Source organism: Rattus norvegicus, chromosome 13 (assembly GCF_036323735.1).
Source record: "Rattus norvegicus strain BN/NHsdMcwi chromosome 13, GRCr8, whole genome shotgun sequence".
NCBI lineage: Eukaryota > Metazoa > Chordata > Mammalia > Rodentia > Muridae > Rattus > Rattus norvegicus.
Window position 1 is genome coordinate 80,575,974 of NC_086031.1, and position 24,341 is coordinate 80,600,314.

General features: G+C 47.4%; 1 protein-coding gene across 3 annotated transcripts in view; it reads left to right on the forward strand.

Annotated features, from left to right (window-relative positions):
- The first annotated feature begins 290 nt into the window (after positions 1-290).
- Cd247 (Cd247 molecule) overlaps positions 291-24,341 on the forward strand; it is a 75,159-nt gene continuing 51,108 nt past the window's right edge. For 2 of the 3 annotated variants that reach the window (NM_170789.2, NM_001205304.1), the window contains exon 1: positions 296-472. In NM_170789.2, the coding sequence (NP_740770.2) occupies positions 415-472 (58 nt within the window). In that variant the 5' untranslated portion in view covers positions 296-414. Of the gene's footprint in view, positions 473-24,341 lie in introns of all 3 variants that reach the window. The other variant, XM_006250147.4, reaches the window with a different exon arrangement.

Below are 24,341 nucleotides of genomic sequence, written 5' to 3' on the forward strand. Positions count from 1 at the left end.
ATGTCTGGAGACTGTGACTGCTTCATGCAAAGTCACACAGCAACTTAGATAGATGCTAGGGTCCGACTTCGGCACTCGGGAGTCACATACAGATTAGTCAAGAATTAGAAAAAAAAAGTACATTAAATTACAGTCAAATTAAAGAGAAAGCAAAATTTGGACGGATACACACTCTTACACCCCAAACCTCCAAACCTTCAGAACTTCCTGCCTGTGAGCCGGGAGGGGGAGTGCGAGTGAATCTTGGTGTCGCTGGCAGGTGCTGTCTCAAAGGCCCACAGTCCTCCACTTCCTGGGGTGTCAGCCACAGAACAAAGCCAAGTGAGACTCCTTCAGTACCTCCCTTTCTCCTCATCCTCCCAGGCATAGCTGCCTCTGCCCCTGCCTCTGGGCACCCTCCCAGGGTTGCAGAAGATGAAGTGGACGGCATCAGTCCTCGCCTGCATCCTTCAAGTGCAGTTCCCAGGAGCAGGTAAGGGTTCTGTTTCCTGTGGTGTCTCATCAACACTTTTAGAGGCTCTTTGTGTGTCTGAGTGGCAGTGGAGGGGTCCTAAGGACCTGGTGCTTGCTTTAAAGCTAGCCTTCCCAAAGCCAATGGCCAGAGGGACAGCACGGGTTCGGGTCCCACCCAGGCGTCTGCTCCGTGACAGGCAAGCTGGGTATCGGTTCCGAGCCAGCTGTTTGAAAACGCAGTTGTAGAATGTCCAGTGATAAAGGCTGAAGAGTAAGTCTGTGGAGGGAAAGGGCGAGGAGAAACGCGCAGCAAGAGAGCAGCTGAGACAGCTCGGCGCGGACGCGGGAAGCCGCGCAGGACCAGAAACACCAGCTAGGCCCCACTCTGTTCTGGTTTCCAGATATTATGTCTCCTTCCGTCCCTCTCTGGCTGGCATTGCCGCTCAGCCCCGTTCTTTCCTCCTTTGCCAACCAAGGAAATGACCATGGTCAGTTGGAAGGGGTCATGGCCTGTGGCCCTGGGTAGACCGAAACACCCGGTAGACGCAGCGCCCTTACCAGGGGACTCGAGGGAGGGAGGTGTACGGAGGAGGCACCCATGTTCGCCGCCTTTTGCAAGTCGCATTGCCACCTTCTAGCCCAGAGCACTTAAGCTTAAGCTCACCCTGTCAACGCTGTCCCCAACATCACAGCCACCAGCTGCCCTATAATATATGGGTCCTCTGTGATATACTCACATGGCTGTCTGTCTGAGCCAAGCAGCCAGAGACACGGACAGAAATGTTGGCAACAGGTTGAAGAGTGTGTGTTAATATGTGACCATGGCTCGTCACCACCAGTGCAGAAAACAATTTGTACCGGTGCTCACCGCATCCCTCTGAGGCCTGGCTTTTTGTATGCTGTAGTCTTAGCGTGCTTCCCAGTGAAGAGAAGACGAGAGAGACCACTCACAAGATTGGCGTCATGGCCATTTTTTTTTTTAAACAAGAAATGGGATAATCTGTGTTTGAATCCGGGAAAACAGGGATGGTAGCTGTAAGGGGTGTCCTTCCTCCAATTTAGAGCTGAGGGTGGTAGTTTGGTGGGTGACAAGGCTGAGAGGGCAGGAATAGCCCACACATGATTGTTACCACCAGGAAACTGCACAGTCCTGGGCTAGCATCACCGGGTTCTGAGGGTTCAGCTTTTCTGTACGGTCATAGTGCTTTTCTCAGAAAGGGCTGGGCGGGTATGACTCACGCGGTGCTGTAGGGTAATAGCCCCTGAGGGAGCCTGCAGCAGCCCTTACTCATAAGCAGGTGCAAAACGTTTTCTCAGCCAGAGAGGTTCACTGACTGAGGAGAAGCAGGCAATGGTTCTGGACTCTGCTCTCAAAAGATGGAGGGAGGAGATTGTTAACCCTCTCTCTCCACCTTTCTCTGCTCCTCCCTGGTCCCTGTGCGGCAAGCTTTGAGGCTCCAGGGAAGCAGAGGCAAGTTAGGCAGAGAAACAAAAGGTTGGTAATGGCTGCCAAGAGCAGTAAACAAAACCCCACCCAGAGAGCACAAAAGCCTGTGGTCATTTCTACCCCAAACCGAGGAGGTCTAAGCCTTTCCCATTTACATTTCTTTGAGAAAGCCCAGACACTGGAGACTAAGCCAGTGTTGAACTAATCAGTCCACCAAGTCTAGCAAGATCAATTCGAGGGCCAGAGGAGGTGGGGAGAAGATGGAGTTGCTGGGTGCCACAGAACACGCCTGTCTGCCAACACCCAGCTTCTTGCTACTTCTAATTTCCCTACCATGGCAAAGATCGAAACCAGAGGTCACTATGGTCTGTGTCCACTCTCTAGTGAAAAAAATGCACCTCTAGTGTGAAGCCTCGGGTTTATGGGAAGCTCTGCTTCTCCGGAAGGCAGCCGGCAGGGGCATGCTAATCATAGCCCATCCCAGTAGCAGGTCCCTGAGCAACCCACTGGAGCTCAATGGTCCTGGGTTTTGTTATATTTCCTCTAAAGCAAAGACACTAATGGCTTCCTTGCAGAGACGTGACGGCAAGGAGTGAATGCCATGTTTCTTTCATATATAGAGATACACATGCATGCGTGACTAACTTTCTATAGATGCACACACACGCACACATATAGGACAATCAAGAAACAGAAATTGCACTGATTATTAGACCCAGGAGAAGGCAACCTATGGCTGAGGTCTTATAGAGCAGCAATGGGCATCTTCTCCTGATAGCATACAACTTGGGCCTCCTCTGAATCCTGGGACACCCACACCAGCCCAGAAACCCAGTGGCAGGTGGGCCCTGTGGCAAACACGGATCAAACCTTGGGGTGTACAAAGGATGAGCCCTGCGCCCACCGTTTCAACCCCTTAAACACACCGTGCAGGAGAACGTTCCCTCAAGGTGAAAAGACGTCTGAAGGTAGAACATCAATACAGAAGACTGGGCAAATTCAAAGCAGCATACATGGTCGTGGGGCCACCCAGGTCTGCTGGCAGTAGGGACTGAGGCTTCTGGAAACCGGGTGGAGGGAACCGTAAGTGACGGACAGCGTGGCTGTATTTCACGGTCGTTTTCACCCCCTGGTTTGTTCTGTCCTCCAGCACCTGGCTACTTCCAAGTCCCATGCTACGCTTTCCTACTTCAGCCCTGCTCAGACTTGCTAGACTAGAGACTGCATTTGTTGCCACAAAAACACCCCCACCAGCAGCAGCCGTAAGGTTTGTTAGCAGGCTAGGCCTCTTACACCAATGCTCTGTGAGTCTGGCATTGTTAGTTTTGCTTTTGTTTTTTAAAAAGTAAGACTAATTAGGTGTGGTGATACACACCTTTGATAGCAGCACTTGAGGGGTAGAGGCAGGTGGGTCTCTGTGAGTTCAAGGCCAGCCTAGTCTACATAGTGAGTTCTAGGTCAGCCTGGACTACATAGTGAGAGAATATATTTAAAGAAAAATAAGCTTTAATTTTTTAAAATACTTCTTCCAAAAGTCACCTAGCATGTGTCTTGTATTTTATTTAGAAGGTTCTGGGCTCCACGGAGAATTGTCTTAGGTTCTTAGAAGAGGCACACAGTCTGAGAACATCCCCCACCCCTGTTTTTATACCGATGGTCAGTTAACTGATTAAGTAAACGCTAGAAATAGCTCAGAATAGTTCTTTTTCAGCTCTGCTTGAGACAGAGCTGCTCCATATTTACAACAACATGGCAGTGGGTGTAATCAACTGGGATAAATATCCAGCTATTCTGGTTGAAAACATTAAACCAGCCCCTTGACCTGTTAACTGAAATCTGTCATTATACAATTTTGTACTAGGTGTGGCTAGCGACCGGATTCATTCCCGGGGAAGGAGATGCCCCTGGCCGCTCTCAGCCACAGTATTTAGACCAGGGTCCATGCACGACACATATTCCAGTGTTTGTTGACTGAATTAAAAGGTAACTGAGAAAAGGTAACATCAATGACTTATTAGATGGCCTATCCTTTAAACAACTTAGAGGTGAACGTTAAAACAAAGCTAAATGTAAAAATCAGCCATCAAAGTGTCAGCAGTGAACAGAATACTTCAACGTGAGTTACAAAGATTCAAAAAAGTAATTATTAAAGTGTTCTTGTTCAACCGTGTGAAATTCTACTATTATTTTTGGCTTGTTCTGTATCAGGGGGTCCTAGAAGCACTGTGCGCCTTGCATGTTGGGCAAATGCTCTACCACTGAGACATCTCCCCAGACCCCAATCCCTTTTTAAAACTTGTTAAGATCTCTTCGAATTTCCCAGCCTGCTGAACTTGACTCATTTCATAGTCCGGGTTGTCCTTGAACTTTCGGTGTTCCTATCATGGCCTCCGGGTAGTTGGAGCCACAGGTCTGGGCTGTCAGGCTTAGTTATTTATTTTGGACCCAGAGAAAAGATCATTTCAAATGACCAGACTAACACTATATCTTAAAACTAAACAAAAACGCACTCTTTTCATTTTCTGCTTTTTCTCTAGTGCTGGGGAGAAGGTGATCATTATTAGAGAGTGGTGGTTAATGAGCTAATAAAGGAATGAACGAATCAGTCAGGAATAGAAAATTCTGTGGATTCTAGCAGGAATTGTAGCCCAGCGTGACTTTCATGTTTGATCTGCATGACCCATTTACAAATATATGTATCATGCTTTTTCCAGTATTTCCTTATTGGTGGACATTTGGGTTATTGCTAATGCTTGCTGTCAAAGATAATTCTCAGGAAGATATACATAGAATGGATGGGGGGTGGTTCATGTCAATTCAAAACTGACAATTAAAAGATCAGGTCGAAACAAAAGAATGATTCACAGGTGACTCCAGACTCTGGTCGAGAATAATCGTGTTGGGGAAAGAATGTGTCTGTCCATGAACGTCTGTCTACAAAAGGTCGAGTCTTTCTGGAGCATCCTGTATGGAGAGAGAGAAAGAGAGAGAGAGAGAGAGAGAGAGAGAGAGAGAGAGAGAGAGAGAGAGGAGAAACTGTACAGGAAGAAAGATCTGGATGGAAGTCAGGGCTCCTCCATGGCCCCTGTCGGCCGGCGAGTAGCTCACCTCAGCTCTTTCCGTCCTAAGATGGCGGTGGTGGTGTTCTCCTCGCAAAGGGCCTTGAGGAATGCAACTGATGTCCAGGAGCGTCCAGGCTCAGGATGCGTGGGAAGTGGCAGACTGTACTATGCGTGCCTCAGTTTCCCAGTCTTCAGAATAAAATATCATTTCCCCCGTGCAGCAGAGCAGGACTGCAGTTCGAGTGTGCTCCCTTCTCCCTCCTCTCACTAAACTGCAGCAGAAACTTGGGCAGAAACGGCTCTCTGAGCCTTAATTTTCTCAAGTTTTCAATAAAAGACAGGAAAGTTGAAGGCCCCCTAAGACTAAAAAAGGAGTTACCTGTGGTCAGACATTGCAAAGGTTTTCGGAGAGCCTTATCGCCTCGCCCCACCTCACGGGTATTGACTCTCAGAATCTCAAAAGTAACCACTTTCCTACTGCTTCTTCTGGTTGGGGATCCCGTCTTGGTGCACTGTTTTGAACTTGTTGGCCGAGGCCTCTGCTTTGGAAAAGCCAACATTTTGTGTCTTGTGGATTGCAGATTTACTGAGGGCCATGCAGGACGTGGTTGGTGGGAAAGTAGGATCGATGCTTGAAGTAACTGGTGGACATATGAGGCTCCTAGGGTCCGTTTTGTCTGTTGACTGTGTGCTCAAAGTTTCAGACTCAAGGGGGGGGTAAACAGAAAGCACTAGAGGAAGGGCTATCAGACCCCATCTAGACCGCTGTTTTCTCGAGGGTCACCCTTTGTACTAACGGAGAGCACGAGGTGTGGTTGATGGCACCTATCCTATGGCCAGGAGCTGAAAAAGTTAAAGAGTTCTTTTTTGGGAAGTGATGAAAATGGGGCTGGGACGGTGCTGTGTGTCTGTAATCCCAGCACCTGGAGAGAGACAGAAGGAGCAGGGGTTCAAGCTTAACCTTGGCTATTCAGAGGGTTGGAAGCCAGCATGGGCTACTTGAGACTTGTCTGGAATAAAAATTTAAAAATACAGAGATGATTACTTTCAAAGATTTGATGCCTTGGTCAAGAGGATTGGGGCTCCAACGGGCACTCTCCTCGGCCATTATCTCTGATCGTTGTTCTCTGATTGGCATTACCACACACCTAAAAGCGGAATTCTGAAGCGGACTTTAAGAGAATTCCCCTTAGAAAGTGCTTAATTCTATTTTCTTCTCAATTTTTGAGGTTAAAAAAAAAAACAACAAAAACCTGTTTTGACACTGAATATCTTTGTTTGGTACAGGGTTTTCTGCTGAGTAGGAAATCTGGGCTTGTTAAGACTGGAACTCTGTTCAGCTCTGACATTATTATAGATCTGAACTCACACTTTCCCCAAACCTGGTAAACCTGTATTTTCCATTTTAGTCTTAATAAATGCAACTATTTGGGAGTATTCCTTGAGAAAGACAGATCTCAGTTTGCGTTCAGTCCATTGTGCACTCATACTACATTATGCGTGGAAAGTAAATAAAAAATGTAAATTAATCCATATCTGAGAGGGATTGACTTCCAGGAATTAACTCAATCAACATGTTAGGAATATATTTTGACCCATCGGGAAAGTCTTATGGGTATTTCATACACTCAAGGAATAGTACAATGTTAGACATAGATTCTAAAGTGAATTATAAAAATGTATTTATTTTTATTTTGTGAGCATTGATGTTTTGCCTGCATGTATGTCTGTCTGAGGATGGCAGATCTTGGAGTTGTGAGTTGTCATGTGGGCACTGGGAATTGAACCCCAGGTCCCCTAGAAGAGCAGTCAGTGCTCTTAACTGCCGAGCCCTAGTGTGAATTTTTCAAAACTAAATCCTCAAAGAATGGCATGATTGTCACTGAGTGACAAATAACAGTTTGCAATCACTCGTGTCTACCTTCAGCACGGGGCCTTGTGCTGAGGGAGGGCAAGGCCTTGTGCTGTTGGTGGGGGCAAAGTAAGGCATCCTAAGAAGTCTGATGCTCAGAACAAAAGACAGGAAGCATTACAGAACCAGATACACAAATGTCTGTGCCTCCTAGAGTGACCACTTCAGCAGGACGTTTGTCTATACAACAGACAGGCACACCAGGTAGTTTCCTTAGCCAATCTGTGGAAACAGAAAGACAGCATGGCTCAAACGTACACAGACACGGACACTGCCACACAGGATTAAATATATCCACTGCTCTCTTGCAGTAGAGACGGGAACCCCAGCCATGCACACTGATATAGGTCTCCAATGTGTGACATTGCACTAGCCCCAAGATACAACACCATGACTGACAGCCCTCAGTCAGACCCACCTGTTCTCATCCTAGACTGGAAGGTGATAATGGAAGACTCCGAGAGAAGAGGGGTTGAGGGGAGAGAGAAGAGATGCTCTGGAAGGGGAGTGAAGGTTGCATCCCATTGCTTCAGAGGAAAGAAGGGGAATGGGGGTCAACCTGCCACTGAGCCAGATTGACCAGTTATGGAGTGGCTTGAGCCTGAGTACCATGGTTAAATGCTCAATGTGATGGTGTTGAGCCTGCCTGTCAGGACGTTGACCCTCATGCTCTGATGGGTGCAGGTGTCTGTGTGTCTGTGTCCCAGCGTTCATACCTGGATGACAAACACATCCTCACTCAGTGTGCTTTTTGGGTAGAATCTAAAGAAATAGCATCTGGATAGATGTAGATTCTAAGGTGATTTTGAGTGTGGTGTGAATGGTGTGTGTGTGTGTGTGTGTGTGTGTGTGTGTGTGTGTGTGTGTGTGTGTGAAGATATACATGTGCTGGTGTCTGGAGGCATGTATATATGTGCATATCAACACATGGCCCTCTATGCATTTGTGTATACAGTACGTGTCTTTAAGAGGAGTTGTTGGTCTGGCCCCACTACCCAGGAACACCCTCTCTCCGAAGTGAGCCTGGCTTTTGCTTTTTGACACCTCTTCCCACCTACTTCCCAAGATTCAAAATGCTAACTCTGCTTTGCTCTCAGCTGTGGAGGATCTCCCAGGCCCATAACCATCATAAATTATCTGCATTCAAATGACAAAATAAAGTGGAAAATTGTTGTTCTCCAAACTCAAGCTTAAAAACACAACACGAATATTTCCCTATCACGAGCTTTTTTTGGAGTTTAGGTCACTCAGCACTCAGATAGTTTCAGGGACACACAGAAATCATCAGAAAATGTCACCAGCTCCTCCATGTTTCCACAAGTTCCTTCTACAATAATCATGTGCGTTTTGGGGGGCAAAATAATCAACACACATTTGATGCTTTTTTTTTTTTTTGCTTGTAAGCCATCTAACATGGTAGGAACTATTTTGTCCATCAAGACAGTTGGTCAAACTAGTTTATTTTTAGTACCTGGTTATCTAAGCTATCTGGCTGACTGCTTCCTACTGATTAATAGCAATTTAATACACTGCAAGCAGCTCTCCTGTGTCTTCAGCCAAATAGTCTGCAGAAGATTGGCCTAACCAGCCCACTGGGCAGGCCCTTTTCTTAGAGATGGACATTCACGATGCCGGAAACTATATTCTCTGGTTTTCAAAAGAGTCTGAATGCGGCTTCCGACACCCTGCTCTACGGTCTGGCCTAATTTCCATCAGTTTTGTCGACCTGTGCTAATTTCCACGCTGAGTTCAGTAGCAAAGACAGCACACATGGATTGGATGCCACCCAGGACTGTTTTGAGTTAGGAGGGCTTCAGAAATTCCTCTTTTGATTTCTCAGAGCAGAGAGAAATCTTTGTCTTTTCTCCCACTTAACTATCGGTGCTTCAAAGCCCAGACCTATATAAAATACACAAATGCTTTAGAGACAAAATGAATCTTGCCCGGTTTCTTTGGACTTCGATGGGAACAATAAAGATCCGACTACAAAAGGTTGGCAAAGAGGATTATTCTTTTTCTTTCTATTAAGCATAGAGGCTTCAAAAGAACGGCCCAGAAAGTCAAATAATTGTATCCACCACTGTTCATCCATCCATCTCCCTGCTGACCTGTCCTGTGAAAATCTTGGCCAGCTCTCACCTGCCCATTGCAAATGCTGCTTTGTTAAATGTTCTGTAATCCCAGGAGAAAGACCTGATAAAACAAACTGCATTTCCATGGCCACCTCATCAGGGAGTAGCTCTTTGGGCTGGGGGGTGCTTCTAATTTTCGGAGCTTTGTAGTCTCCGGGTTGGGAGGGAGCTACTTGAAGACTTGAAAAGGGGATGTAAGTTAAGTCTACAAATGTTTGCCATCTAAAGGGGCTGAGGTGGTTGCCGGGAATACTTAGGAAGCTGGTCTTTGATCTTCATGGAGATTTCTTGATTGCTTTGGTTTGGAAAAACACATCATTCGCTTCTTTAAGATAGAAAGTTTTAGACTTGAAGCTGGCCTAATTGCTAGTTTCCCTTCGGTCCTGAACTTCCTCAGAAAACTCTTGTCACTTTGAAGAGTACAAAATGGCTCCTTGACACCAAGAAGCACAGAGGAGATTAGGCCATTTAAAGTTTTTTTTTTTTTTGGTTCTTTTTTTCTGGAGCTGGGGACCGAACCCAGGGCCTTGTGCTTCCTAGGCAAGCGCTCTACCACTGAGCTAAATCCCCAACCCCTAAAGATTTTTAAGTGCAGAATTGAATGTTTTCTAGCAGTGGTCAAGTCCAGAATTGTTTCAGTTTTAAAAAGCAGAATAATAGCCTCTCCACTGGGCAAGCCTCTAAAGTTTAGTGCGTGGTGACCACAGAAGGTAACCCTAAGTTGCCGGTGCAGGAGGAAGGTCTGGTGTGCTTGGTTTGGGATGCTGTCCCTAAACTGTCTCTTCAAGCCCGTGGGTTTGGGTTAGGGAGGTGGCTCGGTGGGTAAAGTGCTTGCTGTGCAAACATCAGGAGCAGAGTCCAGTCCCCCAGCACCCAAATTAAAACAGGTGGCAGCATGCACCTGTGACCCCAGCTCTGGAGGACAGAGTCACGGGTTCCAGGGGCTCACCTGACCAGCAAGCCAGTTTAGCTGTAGCAGTGAGCGAGCCTGTTTCAAAAGGTAAGATGGAGAAGGAATGGAGGAAGACGTCCTGACATCCACATTTGAGCTCCACAAAGCGCATTTGCACACACATATACCGCACATACGTGCAAACACACAGGCATCTTGCCTGTGCAGATGTTCAATAGTTCAGTGAATGAACCTGTGACCCAAGCATTTTATGCTATAAACATGTTTAAGTTTAGACAATGCTAACACAATAGTAGGTGAGTTAGGCTGAAAAGGAGGGACAATATCTACTAAGTAACAGGACTTTTACTCATTGGATGGGGCATTTGGAAAGCTTTATGCAAGAGACCAGTATAACTCTCTCTCTCTCTCTCTCTCTCACTGGATATTTTCTTTACTTACATTTCAAATGTAATCCCCTTTCCTGATTCCCCTCTTTTCCCCCACCCCTGCCTCTGTGAGAGTGTTCCCCTACTCACCCACCCACTCCCCCCATCTCCCTGCCCTGGCCCTAGGGCCAAGGACCTCTCCTCCCACTGATGCCCAACAAGGTCAATCCTCTGCTCTATATGTGGCTGGAGCCACGGGTCCCTCCATGTGTACTCTTTGGTTGGTGGTTTAGTCTCTGGGAGCTCTGGGGGGTCTGGTTGGTTGATATTGTTGTTCTTCCTATGGGGTTGCAAACTCCTACAGCTCCTTCAGTCCTTGCTCTAACTCCTCCATTAGGGACCCCATTCTCAGTTCGATGGTTGGCTGTGAGCATCTGCCTCTGTATTTGTCAGGCTCAGTATAACTATCTTAATTAGTGGTTCTCAGCCTGTGGGACACAACCCCTTTGAGGGTCAAATGACCCTTTCATGGGGGTCACACATCAGATATCCTCCATATCAGATGTTTATATTAAGATTAATAATAGTAGTAAAATTATAGTAGTAATTATAGTAAAATTATACAGTAGCAATGAAAATTATCTTAGAGTGGTGTTGGGGGGTGGGGTCACCACAACACAAGGAACTGTATTAAAAAATTGCAGCATTAGGAAGGTTGAGAACCACTGCTCTAAACACTAACTATACTTAGGAGATCGTCATTTAAGGAAAAGCTATAGTGAATTCTCTAGTAGTATGAGGATTAATGTTCTGATTTAGTTATTTCCATGAATGATAAGTTTTATTTGTTGCATTTTCTCAGAATCAAAGATACATTGTTTAAAAACATTTATCATCATCATCATCATCATCATCATCATTTTGCACGTATATGTGTCTGTGCATGCATTTCTGCCATGGCATGTCAGAGGACACCCCAAGGGAACTGGTTCTCTCTCCATCACATGGGTCCTAGGGTCCAGCTTCAGTCCACAGGTTTGCCAGCAACACCTTTGCTCACTGAGCCATTTCAGGAAATGAAGGATGCAGAACGCCCAGTCTGCTGTCAGCACAGATGAGCTCCTGAGGAAGGAGAGGTTAAGCACTATGACTTGATCATAAGGGCTCTCTATGAAGCCTGCCCTCCCTCAGATCCCCCACGTGGCCCTGCACCGTCTAGTGGAGGAGATACAGGTATTTCTCAACGCTAACAAATCTGTGGGGCTGTTGATTCTTTTCTAAGTCTGTCCAGAGCCATGGTAGTGATAAGGACAGCGATGTGCTGGTCCCAGGCCAGTGTGACAACAAAACTCACCTCCAGCAGGAATAGGCTGCCCTGCTAGACCAAGCTAGTTGGGGAAAAGACCAAAACCAAATAGAGAAGGACAAGTAAAGCAGGGGAAGACCCTGCTTTAAAGGCACACTTCACTGAGGCCAGAGAGACATCTCAGTAGTTAAGAACTCGCTTGCTCTTCCAGAGGACCCAGGTTCAGTTCCCAGCACCCACGTGGCAGTTCACAATCACCTGTAACTCTAGGTGCAGGGGTCTAACACCTTCTTCTGACCTGAGGGCACCAGGCACACACAGTGCACATACACAAAGGCTGGATAAACATTCATTCACATATAAAGTAAATACATCTTGGAAAAAACACGCTTCGTGGGCTAGTGATGGGGTTCAGTTGTTAGAGTGTGCTCACCTAGCATGGATAAAGCTGGGGTTAGTCCTCAGACTGCACTGATGGTGGTGAATACTTTCAATCCCACATAGAGGCAGGAAGATCAGAAGTTCAAGCTGATCCTCTATATAGCAAGTTTGAAGCCAGTCTGAGCTACATGAGAATGTACCTCAAAAAACAGACGTGGGGCAGGGGGAAACAAAACAGAAAAAGCCAAAGGATGTTACTTCAGGAACTGGGTATGTCAGTCCCAGCGCTCATAAAGTAGAAGCAGGAAGATGAGTTCAAAGCCAGCCTGGACTACAAAAACCCCTGTCTCAAAGGCTAAGCACAAAACCAAAACAACAACAATCAAAAACACTTGTCCCAGACGTAGTAGCACATGCCTTTAATCTCAGCACTTCAGAGGCAGAGGCAGGTGGATCTCTGTGAATTTGAGACCAGCCTGATCTACAGAGTGTCATTGCTACATAACAACGCCCTGTCTCAAATGACACCAAGACAGTCACTAGTACATAATGACACCCTATTTCAAACAACAACAATGAAACTGAAAGCATTTATCAGAAAGACATAAAATACAGAGCACTTCTATTTTGCATTTGAGCAAAAAGTACTTAATGGTACAGTGTGTGGTACACCCCAGTTTGGTGAAGAGGGGGTGGTTTTTCCTGTGTTGTTTTCAGGCATGAATGCTGTTAATGATGCCCCCGCTTTTCAAGAGGAGCAGTGAATGACCCAGAGGTGCGTGGTTAGCAGCAGGTCTCACCAGGGGCGCCTGTCTGCACCTCATTTCTTCTTGGTGAAGGGCACGCATACAGTGCTGTAGTGACCCTGAGGCAGAGGCTGACCATTGGTCGGTCTGAATTCAGCTGTGGACTTTGAGAGAGGAGATGTTTTCGTGTGCAGCTTGGAGAAAGAAGTGAGAACAAACAGATCTAGTGGAAGGGACAGGATACTCCACCCACAGACAGCCAGACAACCAACAGTGGCTCTTGTAGCCCCTGATACCTGCAGGCTGGTTAGAACATGGCTGTGGGCATCTCCCGTTGCCATGGGCGCCCAGTGAGAGGCCAGTGCTCCTCCAGGTGGGGTCCTGACTTGCCTCTTTCCCCTGTGTGGCCCACTCCCAGCTCCGTGTGCTCAGATCAGCATCTTTCTTGTCCCACAGAGCTGTCCCGGGGCTCCTGGAGAACGCCCTCACCGAGGTCTATAACGAAGGCACACAGTTCCTTCAATGATACTTTTAGGATAGTAAGGTAACTGCAAGAGGAGCTTCCATTCATCTGGGAAGCACTAGGTTACCCAGCTCCATGTGCTGTAGTTAATCTGAACAATGTTGAGCACAAAGTCTGTGCCCCTGGGTTGTGAAGCTCCGAGGGGCCCCTTCTATACCATTCCCTAGAGTTTGCTGCCATGGGAAAGTTGCAACTGCACCTTTAGCTATTTCTCTCTAGCGATTTCCTGCCTCATTTCCTCACCACCATCTTGCTCCTCTCTCTGTTGTTAACACGGAGTCACAAACTGGGTACATTTTAAAGAAAAGAGGTTTTCTTGGGCTACAGGTTCTAGTCCTAGGTTGACAGCTCATATGTGATAATAACTTCTTCCTGGAAGAATGTCAGGGTGTCCTGTACCCAAGCACCTCAGTCTAATCAGACAGCAAGTTGCCAACCAGAGGGAGGGAGGGAGGGAGGGAGGGAGGGAGGGAGGGAGGGAGAGAGAGAGAGAGAAAAAAAAATCTTGTAAACAAGAACAAAAACTAACAAATAAAAAACCCAAAACATTTAAAGCCCAGTGCATGATGGTACACACTTCTTTTAGTCCTAGCACTAGGGAGGATACGTTATGATTGTACCTGGGTGTTCTTATGGTACCTCTATCAGAGAGAGTGAGGGATATCTCTGACTCTTTTACCCCTTCTTGGGACCCTTTAATTCCTGCTGTGTTGCCTTGTCCAGCCTTGAGATGAGGGTTTGTGCCTAGTCTTATTGTAACCTGTTATGCTGTTCAGTCCACTTCCCTGGGAGGCCTGTTCTTTTTTGAGTGGATCTGGGGCAGAGGGGAGGTGGGTGGGAAGACTGGGAGGAGTGGAGGAAGGGAAAACTGCAAATGGAATGGAATGAGTGAGAGAAAAGTAAAAAGAAAGAAGAAAAACACTCAAAAATCCAACAAGAAAGTCAGGGTGTCCCAAAGAAGGACAGCAAGTTTGATCCCTGGGCCTCCACATGTGTACACACATGCACACAAGTGTGCACACACTGTACACACATAAACCAAAAAGCTTTCAACATAGTTCTCCAAGAGTACAGGCTGTGCTCAAAGCATAGCAGCTATGGGATTGGTTTCTGTACCCACCTCAAAATAACAATGCACCGTAAAGTAGTGACTTAAAAAACTGACCTCTACAGCCAGTCACGGTGGTGCGTGCCTTTAATCCCAGAAGTCAGGGGCAGAGGCAAGTGGATCTCTGTGAGTTCGAGGCCAGCCTGGCCTACAAAATGAGACTAGGACAGCCAGGGCTACACAGAGAAACCCTGTTTTGAAACAAACAAACAAACAAACAAACCAAACCAAACAAAATAAAAACCCTGAAATTTAAACTGAGAGATGGCTCAGTTGGTAAAGTAAATGTGAACACCTGAGCTTGGGCTCAGAACCCACTTTTTAAAAATGCCAAGTGTTTTCCCATGATGACACACATGTGCTTTCCCAGTGCTGAGACAGGGGAGACTGCCAGATCCCTGGGGTCACTAGCTGTCCACCCTAGCCTATTTTATGAATTCCAGGCCAATGAGAGATGCTGTCTCAAAAAAAGTAGATAGTATCTAGGGACAATTGCCAATGTTGTTCTCTGGTCTACGCATGCGCGTGCACGCACGCGCCCACGCACATACAAACACACACACACACACACACACACACACACACACACACACACAAAGCGAGGAGGAAGGGATCCAAGAAATGTTTTGTTCTACAGTTCCACAGTTCTGGAAGCTAGCAATTCAAACTCAAGGTGTCAGCAGATTTGTCTCTTCTGAGGGCTGTGAGGGACAATCTGCCCACACTCCTTTCCCAGCTCCTGACAGTTTTCTGGGGTATTGGCATGTCTTGGCTGCGGTATCCTCCCGGTGTGAATCTCCGTGTCCAAGTGTCTCCAGTTTATAAGGACACCAGCATGATTGGACTAAGGTCCATCTGAATGACCTTCATATAAGTCACATGCACAGGTGCTAATGGGGTGGCACTCTGAAGTATTTTGGTGGACATAATTTAGTCCATAATATCAGCCCATATTTCCTGGGACCATCTTCTTCTTTTTTTTATTTTAGTATTTTTTATTAGATATATTTCTTTACTTATAATTTAAATGTTATTCCCCTTCCCAGTTTCCTGTCCATAAGTCCCCATCCCCTCCCTTCCCCCTCCCCCATACAGATATTCCCCCTATACATCCCCCTTACTGCCCGCCCCCATATTCTCATGCACTGGGGGTCCAACCCTGGCAGGACCAAGGGCTTCCCCTTCCACTGGTGCCCCAACAAGGCTATTCTCTGCTCCATATGCAGTTGGAGACCTGGGTCAGTCCATGTATAGTCATTTGGTAGTGGTTTAGTCCCTGGAAGCTCTGGTTGGTTGGCATTGTTGTTTTTATGGGATTGCAAGCTCTTTCAACTCTTTTAATATTTCCTCTAATTCCCCCCAAAGGGGTCCTGTTCTCAGTTCAGTGGTTTGCTGCTAGCATTGACCTCTGTATTGGACATGCTCTGGATGTGTCTCTCAGGAGAGCTCTATATCCAGCCGGGACCATCTTCTAATGGATTCTAATCTTTGCCTTATGTTCAGTTAAGGATGTTACCTAGGGGGTTTCAGTGGTATCGTGGAGCTCCGCTAGCACCGCGTTAACAGGTGTCACAGAAATCCTGATTTGAGTCAACTCTTTAATGTCTCATTTAAATGCAGGCATATTCTTCTCAGGCTCTCTGAGGACTACAGGCAAGGCTGCTTCTAGGATGGCCTGGTGGGCTATCAAGGAAGGACACTTGCAGGCCGGGGTCCTTTTAACCCATGCTATTATGACTGGCACAGCGGTAGAGCGCAGTCTCCGGAAGATGGAATGAGTGCGTGTCAGAGGGATGGTGCCTTCTCTCGGAAACACCGGGGTTGCCCTTTAGAAAAACATCACCAGCACATTCTGCAGTCTCAGAATGAGTCCGCCGGTAACTCAGGCAGCGGGGCTTGAGCTGGGTTTTAGACGACTCTATCCATTTCATGGCCTCTGTTTCCATTGCAACTCTGCCATCTTGGACCCACAGAACAGTGAATTCGCAGAGGGACCCTGGTATGAGAAGCCAGTGCAGCTGGGACTTGACGCTTCTGTCTCTGCGAGGTCGTTTGGGCCGGGGAAGAAGAGAGTGGGTTTCCAGGTCACAGCTGTCAGGCCCCACCTGCGGGCTGGGTGGCTCTGTCCTGAGTGAAGACGCGCTTCAAACACATCCTCGAAGACGCGCTTCAGACACATCCTCTTTGGGAAGACGAACTAGGGATCTGCTGTTTATCCTTTTAGCTTTCTGCTGGTAGCAAACATTTGAGAAACTGGATTAGGGGGCACCTCTCACGCCTGAGAAAACACTGTGTGAGCAAAGTAGCATCTCATGTGGGGCTTAGTGAGAGCATCTGTTGACTGACAGCAAAATGGCTGTGATTCCGCTACCCCATCCTACCCCTTCCTGCTGCGGGGGCAGGTGGCCTGTATCCACCATTTGTGCTGCTCAGCCCACACCAAAAGCCTAGGTTCTGGAACCAAACTCTACTGCGGTCAGTATTGTTTAGCCCTGTGTCCTTGGGGTAAATAAAAGCCCCGTGGATCTGGAGCTTCTTGAGTGCTAAGAGCTGTGAAATATCCACTCAAAGGGCTGACTTGACAGTGCATGAAAACTGTTGCGTTTGGTGGCCAGCACAGGCACCGAGTACATGCCAGCTCGTAAGGGACAGTCATTCTGTGCTACCACCGGGGCCTGACTCATGCTATCAAATGACTGTGGTGTTGCCCATTCACTTCCAGGTAGTTATAGTTTGCTTTGCCAGCAGAAAGCCCCGTGAACAAGGACCCTGATGTTTTTATTTCTCTCTAGTCTCTCAATGCCTAAAGCCAGTCTTTGGTTGTCCTCAAATGGTAACCTAGTGATGAGGCTAAAGGGCGAGGTACCAAGTCTTGTAGGATTTATGGTCCATAGGGGTTTCTTCCCAGCTACTCAACACTGTTTGCTGTAGCACAAAAGCAGCCTCACGTATGTCAACAGATGAGCAGGAGATAGACCAATGAAGCTTTACTGCAAAAACAGACCTGTGGGCTATCCTTTGCACACCCTAGATCGAAAATAGTGGGAATGGGAGACAGATACCTGGGTCCCTGTCTACCTCCACCTCTTGGTTTTCTATCTCTGTTCAGGAGGAAGTCCCACCGGTAAGCAACGGCCCACCTCTGGGTGTTCCAGTCCCATAGCATCAGGGGGACACCCTCGGGGGGCCATCCCCAGGCAGCACTCAGCTGGAGTGGGTGGTTTGGCTTCACGAGCAGATAGCACAGAGCCCAAGCTCCAAGTCCAGAGGACACGCGTTTGTTGACAGAGCCGTCCTCCAGGCAGATCGCTGTCTTGCTGAAGTGAAATGGAAAATCGAATGTGATTCCGCCAGCCCTGATGATAAAAGCTTTTGTTATTTTTCTCAGACTTGCTGTGTTCACGGAGAGTTTAGTCACAGGGGTTTCTATTCTCAGGAACTCACAGCGCATCACAATACAGGGCTCACTTGTCTTCAAAATAGTTGTACTCCACATAACTGGGAGGGGGCAATTATGAGAAATCATGTGTGCTCCAGTAGCTGTCTTCCATCAGATAAAACTTAATTAACAGCCCATATGTGGTAGACGGGCCATCTCTCTAATTCATACCAGAAACCCTGCTGTCAGTCAACGGGTGACGTATTTTATTTCGACCTTTTATGTAGTGTTTGAAGTTGTGCTGATTTTGAGAGTGAAATTCCAGCATCCCGTCAAGGAAAGACGAAAGCCAACTGGGAAGTTACATGTGGTCTGCTTCATCGCCCCAAACCCTCTTTTCTTAATGGGGTGTGGCATCCTCTGGAAAGCAATCATCTCCTTTGGGCTGTAAATAAAATAATGGAGCACAATGGTTCTCTTTCACTATATAGGGAATATTCCTCCAGTGGAACGTAAGACAGAGAAGCTCACCCCAGAGGAGCTTCACATACACAGCGGTGAGAGGAGGAAATCTAAGAAATATTGCCCTTCCCACCTGCCTCATGGAGGGGAAACCTTGTAGGCATGAGCACTCAAGATAGGTGACAGGCAGAGTTGGAAGTTGAGTTCCAAACTGTCCCTTTGCTCAGTGATGTGGGGCCATTTGGGTGTTTGTCTCTGGCCTGGAGAGTGGGGCGTGACTAGGGGTAGCTTTTATAGGAAACCTAAGCCTCACACCCCAGCTCCCACTATTACACACAACTCTCTTTTTCTGTTGTTTTCCTTTTAGAGGTTATATTTTCCAGTCCTGGTTTTTAACCCCCCAAATTATGTAAATTCCATAGGCCACTTTTGAACAAGGCAAGCTGGAAAATCTCTGTGAGGCCCGCTGCCTAGCCTAACAGGATGTGGCCACCTCAGTCACTTAGCACTAGTGGCATTTTTCTGAGGATAAGATACATATTTCTATTTGGTCCATCTTTGGCTGAATCAAATCCCCCTCAGTTGCATGCTGGGAACAGGATACCCCATCCTTGGCCCTGTTGGTATCTTGACCTAAGTAGTCTTCTGTTGAGCCTGTTCCTCGGTCTGTGGAATGTTTACCAGCATCCCTGACCTCCTCTCATGAGATGCCAGGAGCACTTCTGACTTGTGATAAGCTTAAGGGCCTTTAGGTGTTGCAGAATGTCCCCTGGGGGCTGAGAACCAGTGAGATGAATTATGATTTGTGTTCATTTGCTCAGTGACGATTAGCCCGTGATACAACATTCTCACTGCATTTGGTCATCAAATGGATCAAAAGGCTGCAACTGATCCCAGTTTTAAGCATTTCCCTGCATGCCCTAAAATGACAGCTTTGGAGGTGCCACGTGCCATGTGAGCATTGATTTCTGATGTGGTTCTATCAAGGACAGCCATCAACCATGGCCAGGCTACAAGTTGACTTCAGGTTCCCCCACCCCAGCTAGCAATTCCTACTGTCTGTTATCTGCATTTCTGACAATCCTATGTGGTTGAGTGAGGTCAGAAGTGAGTGTTAGCAGAAGTGGAAAGATAATTGATTTATGAACTAAATTAAAATTCTGGCTTTGTCACAGCTAGTTATGTGACCTTGGGTCAGTTTCTTGGCCTCTTTGAAACAATCTTAATTAACCCTGCCTATCTTGAGGCACTGCTGGCAGAATTAAAAGTGCATATAAAGAGCCCAGGTGGAAGTAGGGACCTGGTACCGCTATAATAAATGTGTTCTAGTATCATAAACTGAAAAAGGGGTGAATGACTGGTGACTGGGTAAGTAGGAAGGCCAATGGTATATGGAAAGTATCAATGGTGACACCAGTGACAATGCCTGACTGTGGCCAACCTCCAGATTATTGGCACATCTCTGAAGCACATTTGTATTTTCATCTCCCAAGAATCCATCTTCTCCTGGCTTTTCCCTCCCTGTCTCTACTTCTCTGACTCCTGGAGGACCTGAGTTTTCTAGGACAGAAGGCTGAGAAGATGTCAGTTCGTGTAGACGTTCAAGGTTTCGGCAACTGATCTGAGCCCAAGCGTGAAAATCAAGAGAAGCCTCTGACTTGAGCATGAAGGGGAATGGATGGGAGGTAGCTGTGTCCCAGCAGCGAGCAGGAGCTTGGCTTGGTGGGAGCTGGAGGAGAGGGCAGAGAACAGGAGGGTTGGCGGAAGGCTGCCACAGCCCAGGGTATCCAAGAGGAAGCCACTGGCATTCATGGCTCATAGCAGCAGGGTCACTAGGAAGAACCAGGGGGAAAGGGTCCAAACTTCAGCAAGCTCTCCGGTCAGCATAGCCAGAAGCAAAGGCAGGAAGGGGACTCTTTTGGTAGTCCGTCTCATCTCCCACTTGTACATCATGGAACCCTGAATACCCTTGGGCCTTAACTATGTCAGAGGTCCTGGGTAAGACGGTGGCAGAATGGCAAGGCTGGTGGCTGAGCCAGGAAAGCTGAGGTGGGATTGAGGACACAGCTGGGGGGTTCTCAGTTCGTTCCTGCCGAGGCTTTGCCACTCTAGGTCTGCTCTGAGCCCAGGGCTCTGCTGGCTCAAGCTGCCTCTCAGCTTGATATCCTAACTGTTGTTTTCACAGCAAATGCCAACCACACTTACTATCTTTGTGCTCTTGTTTATTTATGGTTGCCCCTAAAAGTAGTCATTTACCACTAAGAAAGTGGGCCTAGCCTTGAGACAGTAAAGAAAAGGAGAACTGAGCATGAAGGATCTGGAAGTCAGCAATTCCACAGCATCCTGCTTAAAATGGAATAGGCTTCGTTTCCTGCATTTAAAACATGAACACATTGAACACTTTAATAGATACTATTTATCATATTTTATGAGGTCAGATCATAGTATAGGAAGCTTGGGAAATATAGAAAGAAGAAAAAAAAGAAAGAACAAAAACAGTCTTTAAAACAAAATGCACACCACGACTCGAGTATACTGGCTTCTGTTTCCCTGGGCTGGGAGATACATGCACTTAATTGTGTAACTGTTCTTTGGACCAAACAGTAAATCACAGACATCCCTTCTCCTGAAATATTTCTAGACACCAGTTTTAGTACCTGCGGAGGGCTGTAATTTATTTTACCTCTGCCCACTGGACATTTAGATGGCTTCGAATTTTGACACATTGTGAATAATGTCCCAGTGGACTTGCTCTGCATCCCTGTGAATGCCTCTGCAACCACATGTGGGATTATCTCCTCGGAGTGAGCTCCTGGCGGTAGAAATGCTGGGCGTCCCTCCCTGGCGGCTCAGTGGATCCGCACTTTGACTGCACTTCCTGTGTGAAGCTTTCTAACTTCAGGCTTGTCTCTGCAAGATAGAGATTGAGCATGTGACGTTGATACATAGTATACCTAACCTGCTCTTATCCCCTGACTGAGCAGATGTCCCCTTAGGAACAGCTCCCAACCTCAAACACCATTTAGACTCCCCGCCTCCTACCCCCATGATAACAAGCTGGGTTGTGCTTTCCCCTCCCAGTCCCCGCCCACTCTCTGCGCTCCCCCAGAAGACCCTACCGTCAGTTGGCTTTACTAATATCGTTCTTAGCCCCACCCATCTGAGACTCAGTTGTTCGCACCAGGTTCTTTCTCCCTAGTGCCTGCTGCAAAGCCAGACCCTTCACAGGATGGAGCAAATCTCCGTGGTCAGAGTGAGAGGCAAAGCCTCATGGCTTCTGGACTCAGGGCAAGACTTAGCTTTGAGCAGCCCTGTACTAAGGCATGCATGCATATGACGACACAGGACTCCGGGATCTGAGGGTTTACGGGGCTCTCATGATTCAGGTGTGGACCCAGGACAACTAGAGGCCTCTTAGAGTCAGAAAGTTCAAGCTACCTCCACAATGGCTAGTCCCACCTCCCTTCCAACCGGGCTGTCACTCAGCAGCATCTCCCAAGGGTGCAGATCCGGTCTTGTGAGAACACTGCTCAGTAAGCCGGGACACAGCTACTCCGCTTTATCTCACAATGCACGCCATTGGAAACACAGCCACAAACAAGGACAACCATTAATATTATTCGTGCGTTTACTTATTCAACAAATATTTATCGAGTATGAATAATGCCAGAGGGGCTCTATGTGCTTTATAAACAATCATGACAGAATAAAATAAAACAACAGATCCGAGACCCTACAGAGCTATTTATTATTTTAAAGACAGAGTGGCAATAAAGCAGGGTGAGTAAGTAAATGTGTAAACCGAGTCGGGATAAAAGCTAAGAAAAAAAAAATGGTAGCGTGGAGGGTTCAAGGAAAGTGTCCCGTGTCAGCAGGAGGTGTGCAGGATTTCCTTTACTGGTGGGGTGGCATCAGAATAAAGGTGGGAAGTACGTGGGTAAGCCAGTTCAGACATGGGAGAAAGCAGTGGGCGGCAGTGCAAAGGGGGCCTGGGCTCCGTGCTCCGTGCTCCGTGCTCCGTGCTCCGTGCTCCGTGCTCCGTGCTCCGTGCTCCCTGCTCTCTGCTCCCTGCTCCGTGCATGCTCCGAGAACTGACTGCCAAGAGATGGGGAGAAAGTGGGAGAGGCCTGGAGAAGGTGTTCTCAGAGGTGAGCTCAGCGGTGGAGGCTGGAGAGTGGCAACTGCTCACAGGCTTGAAAACATGTGCCTCTGAGTGAGGTAGATGCTGGTACTCAGAGCCAAGAACCACAGTGTTATGTCATAGCAGGCTCACTCTAGCAGAGAGAAAAGACAGAAGGACTTGGTTGTGGGCTCAGTGGCAGAACATGGCTGAGTCTCTGGGTTTGATTCCCAGCACTGCCAAAAATTAAAATAAATCTCTAGAAATAAACAAACAAACAAACAAAATGCAGTCAGCTTCCCAGCTCCTTGTACTTGCAGGTTCTGATTCCACAGAGTCAGACAAGTTCAAACTTTTTCTTTTTAATTATAGAACGCAAACCTGAGCCGTTGTACGTGGAACAGTGTATGATGTGGAATGGATAGGGAGTGAGTGTCGGCCGTCTTTCCACAGCTTCCCTCTCACACTGACAAACATTTTGGTTTCCCTCTGGCACCCACTGCTTAAGACAGTGCTGTGGTGATTTTATCTGTCTCAAAAGTGTAACTGCCCGGTCAGGATGTCAGCCCAGAACTGTGTTACTGAAAGGCCTCCAGACCAGCCCTAAACCAGTGTTGTACGTAGCTGGAAGCTTTCTTCTTCATTTGAACTGGGAAGTTCCTCTCTGACTGAATAAAATGTCCGCTGGAATCTTTCAGGTGGCCCCTGAGGCCGCCAGTCACATCTTCCCACAGGTCTACCTTCTGTAGTGTCTGAACGGAGGGCACTGTTCCCAGGATCCAAAACCCCATACTAGGACAAGTCATTCAGGCACACTGGCCTCCAGATTCCTCTGCTATAGAATAAGGTCCTGGAAGTGGTCTGTAATCCTGGCCCTACGACATAGAGAGTCTCGATCCGATGTGATCACTGCTTGACAATTCTGTGTGGGTCTGAGCGCACGGTTGGTCATGTACAGGTCAAAGGTCAGTGCTGGGTGCTGTCCTCAATTTCTCTCCACCTTATTTTTTTTTTTTTTTTTGGTTCTTTTTTTCGGAGCTGGGGACCGAACCCCGGGCCTTGCGCTTCCTAGGTAAGCGCTCTACCACTGAGCTAAATCCCCAACCCCCACCTTATTTTTTAAGACTCGGTTTCTCACTGAACCCGCAGCTCTCTGAGCCTGCTAGACCAGCTGGCTGGCAGTCCCAGGGCTCCTCCTGCCTCCACCTCCCCAGTGCTGGGGTTACAGATGCACACTCCTGCTCATGGGCTTTCCCATGTCACAAACTCAAGGGCTTCTGCTTGTCTGCCTCGCAGTTTACCGCTGAGCTGTCTCCGGGATTTAGCTTTTGTTGTTTTACTGAACGTTCCTCTGAATCTGGGACTTACAGGAGAGAGAGAAGAAGAAAGCTTCTGACCTAGAAGCACATCTGTGGTTACTTCCGGTCCATCAGTTCAGAGATGTGAGCGCGGTAAGGTCCAAATGCAGGATAAAATTAGACACATTCATGACTGCAGGGTGGTTGAATGGTGCTGGTCAGTAGCTAGTACCCCAACCCAGTCCATCCCTCTCACCCTTACAAGCCTCAGGCAGTTTCTGGGGTACCAAATCCCTCCCCCCACCAGCAAAGGCAAGAAAACTTCAGCTCAGTTATTTCTCCCAAGGTCTTACACCAGTGTAGAGGGGCCATTGAATTTATTGATTCAAAATTCACTACCAGCCCAACACAGCTCTCTAGAACATTCCAATTTCCCAGCCAGTTGAGCCCAGTCAGAAAATACAAGACGTCTTTAAATCTGTCGCCAGCATCTTTCTCAGCCAACCGTGAAAACTGCACTTGGTCGTGGCTACCGCAAAAGGAGTTAGAAGTCTGGTTTTGCTGGGTAGCCACATCTACACCCCCCAACATTCCCATCTTTCCTTCACAAGTCACCCCTGCCCGGTTGGAACTCCTGCTGGTGGGGCTGCCTAATGACCTATTGCAAACCTGGCCCCAAATCCAAGGTCAGGAAGAGGGATCCGGTTACATGCTGCTCCTGCAGACACAAG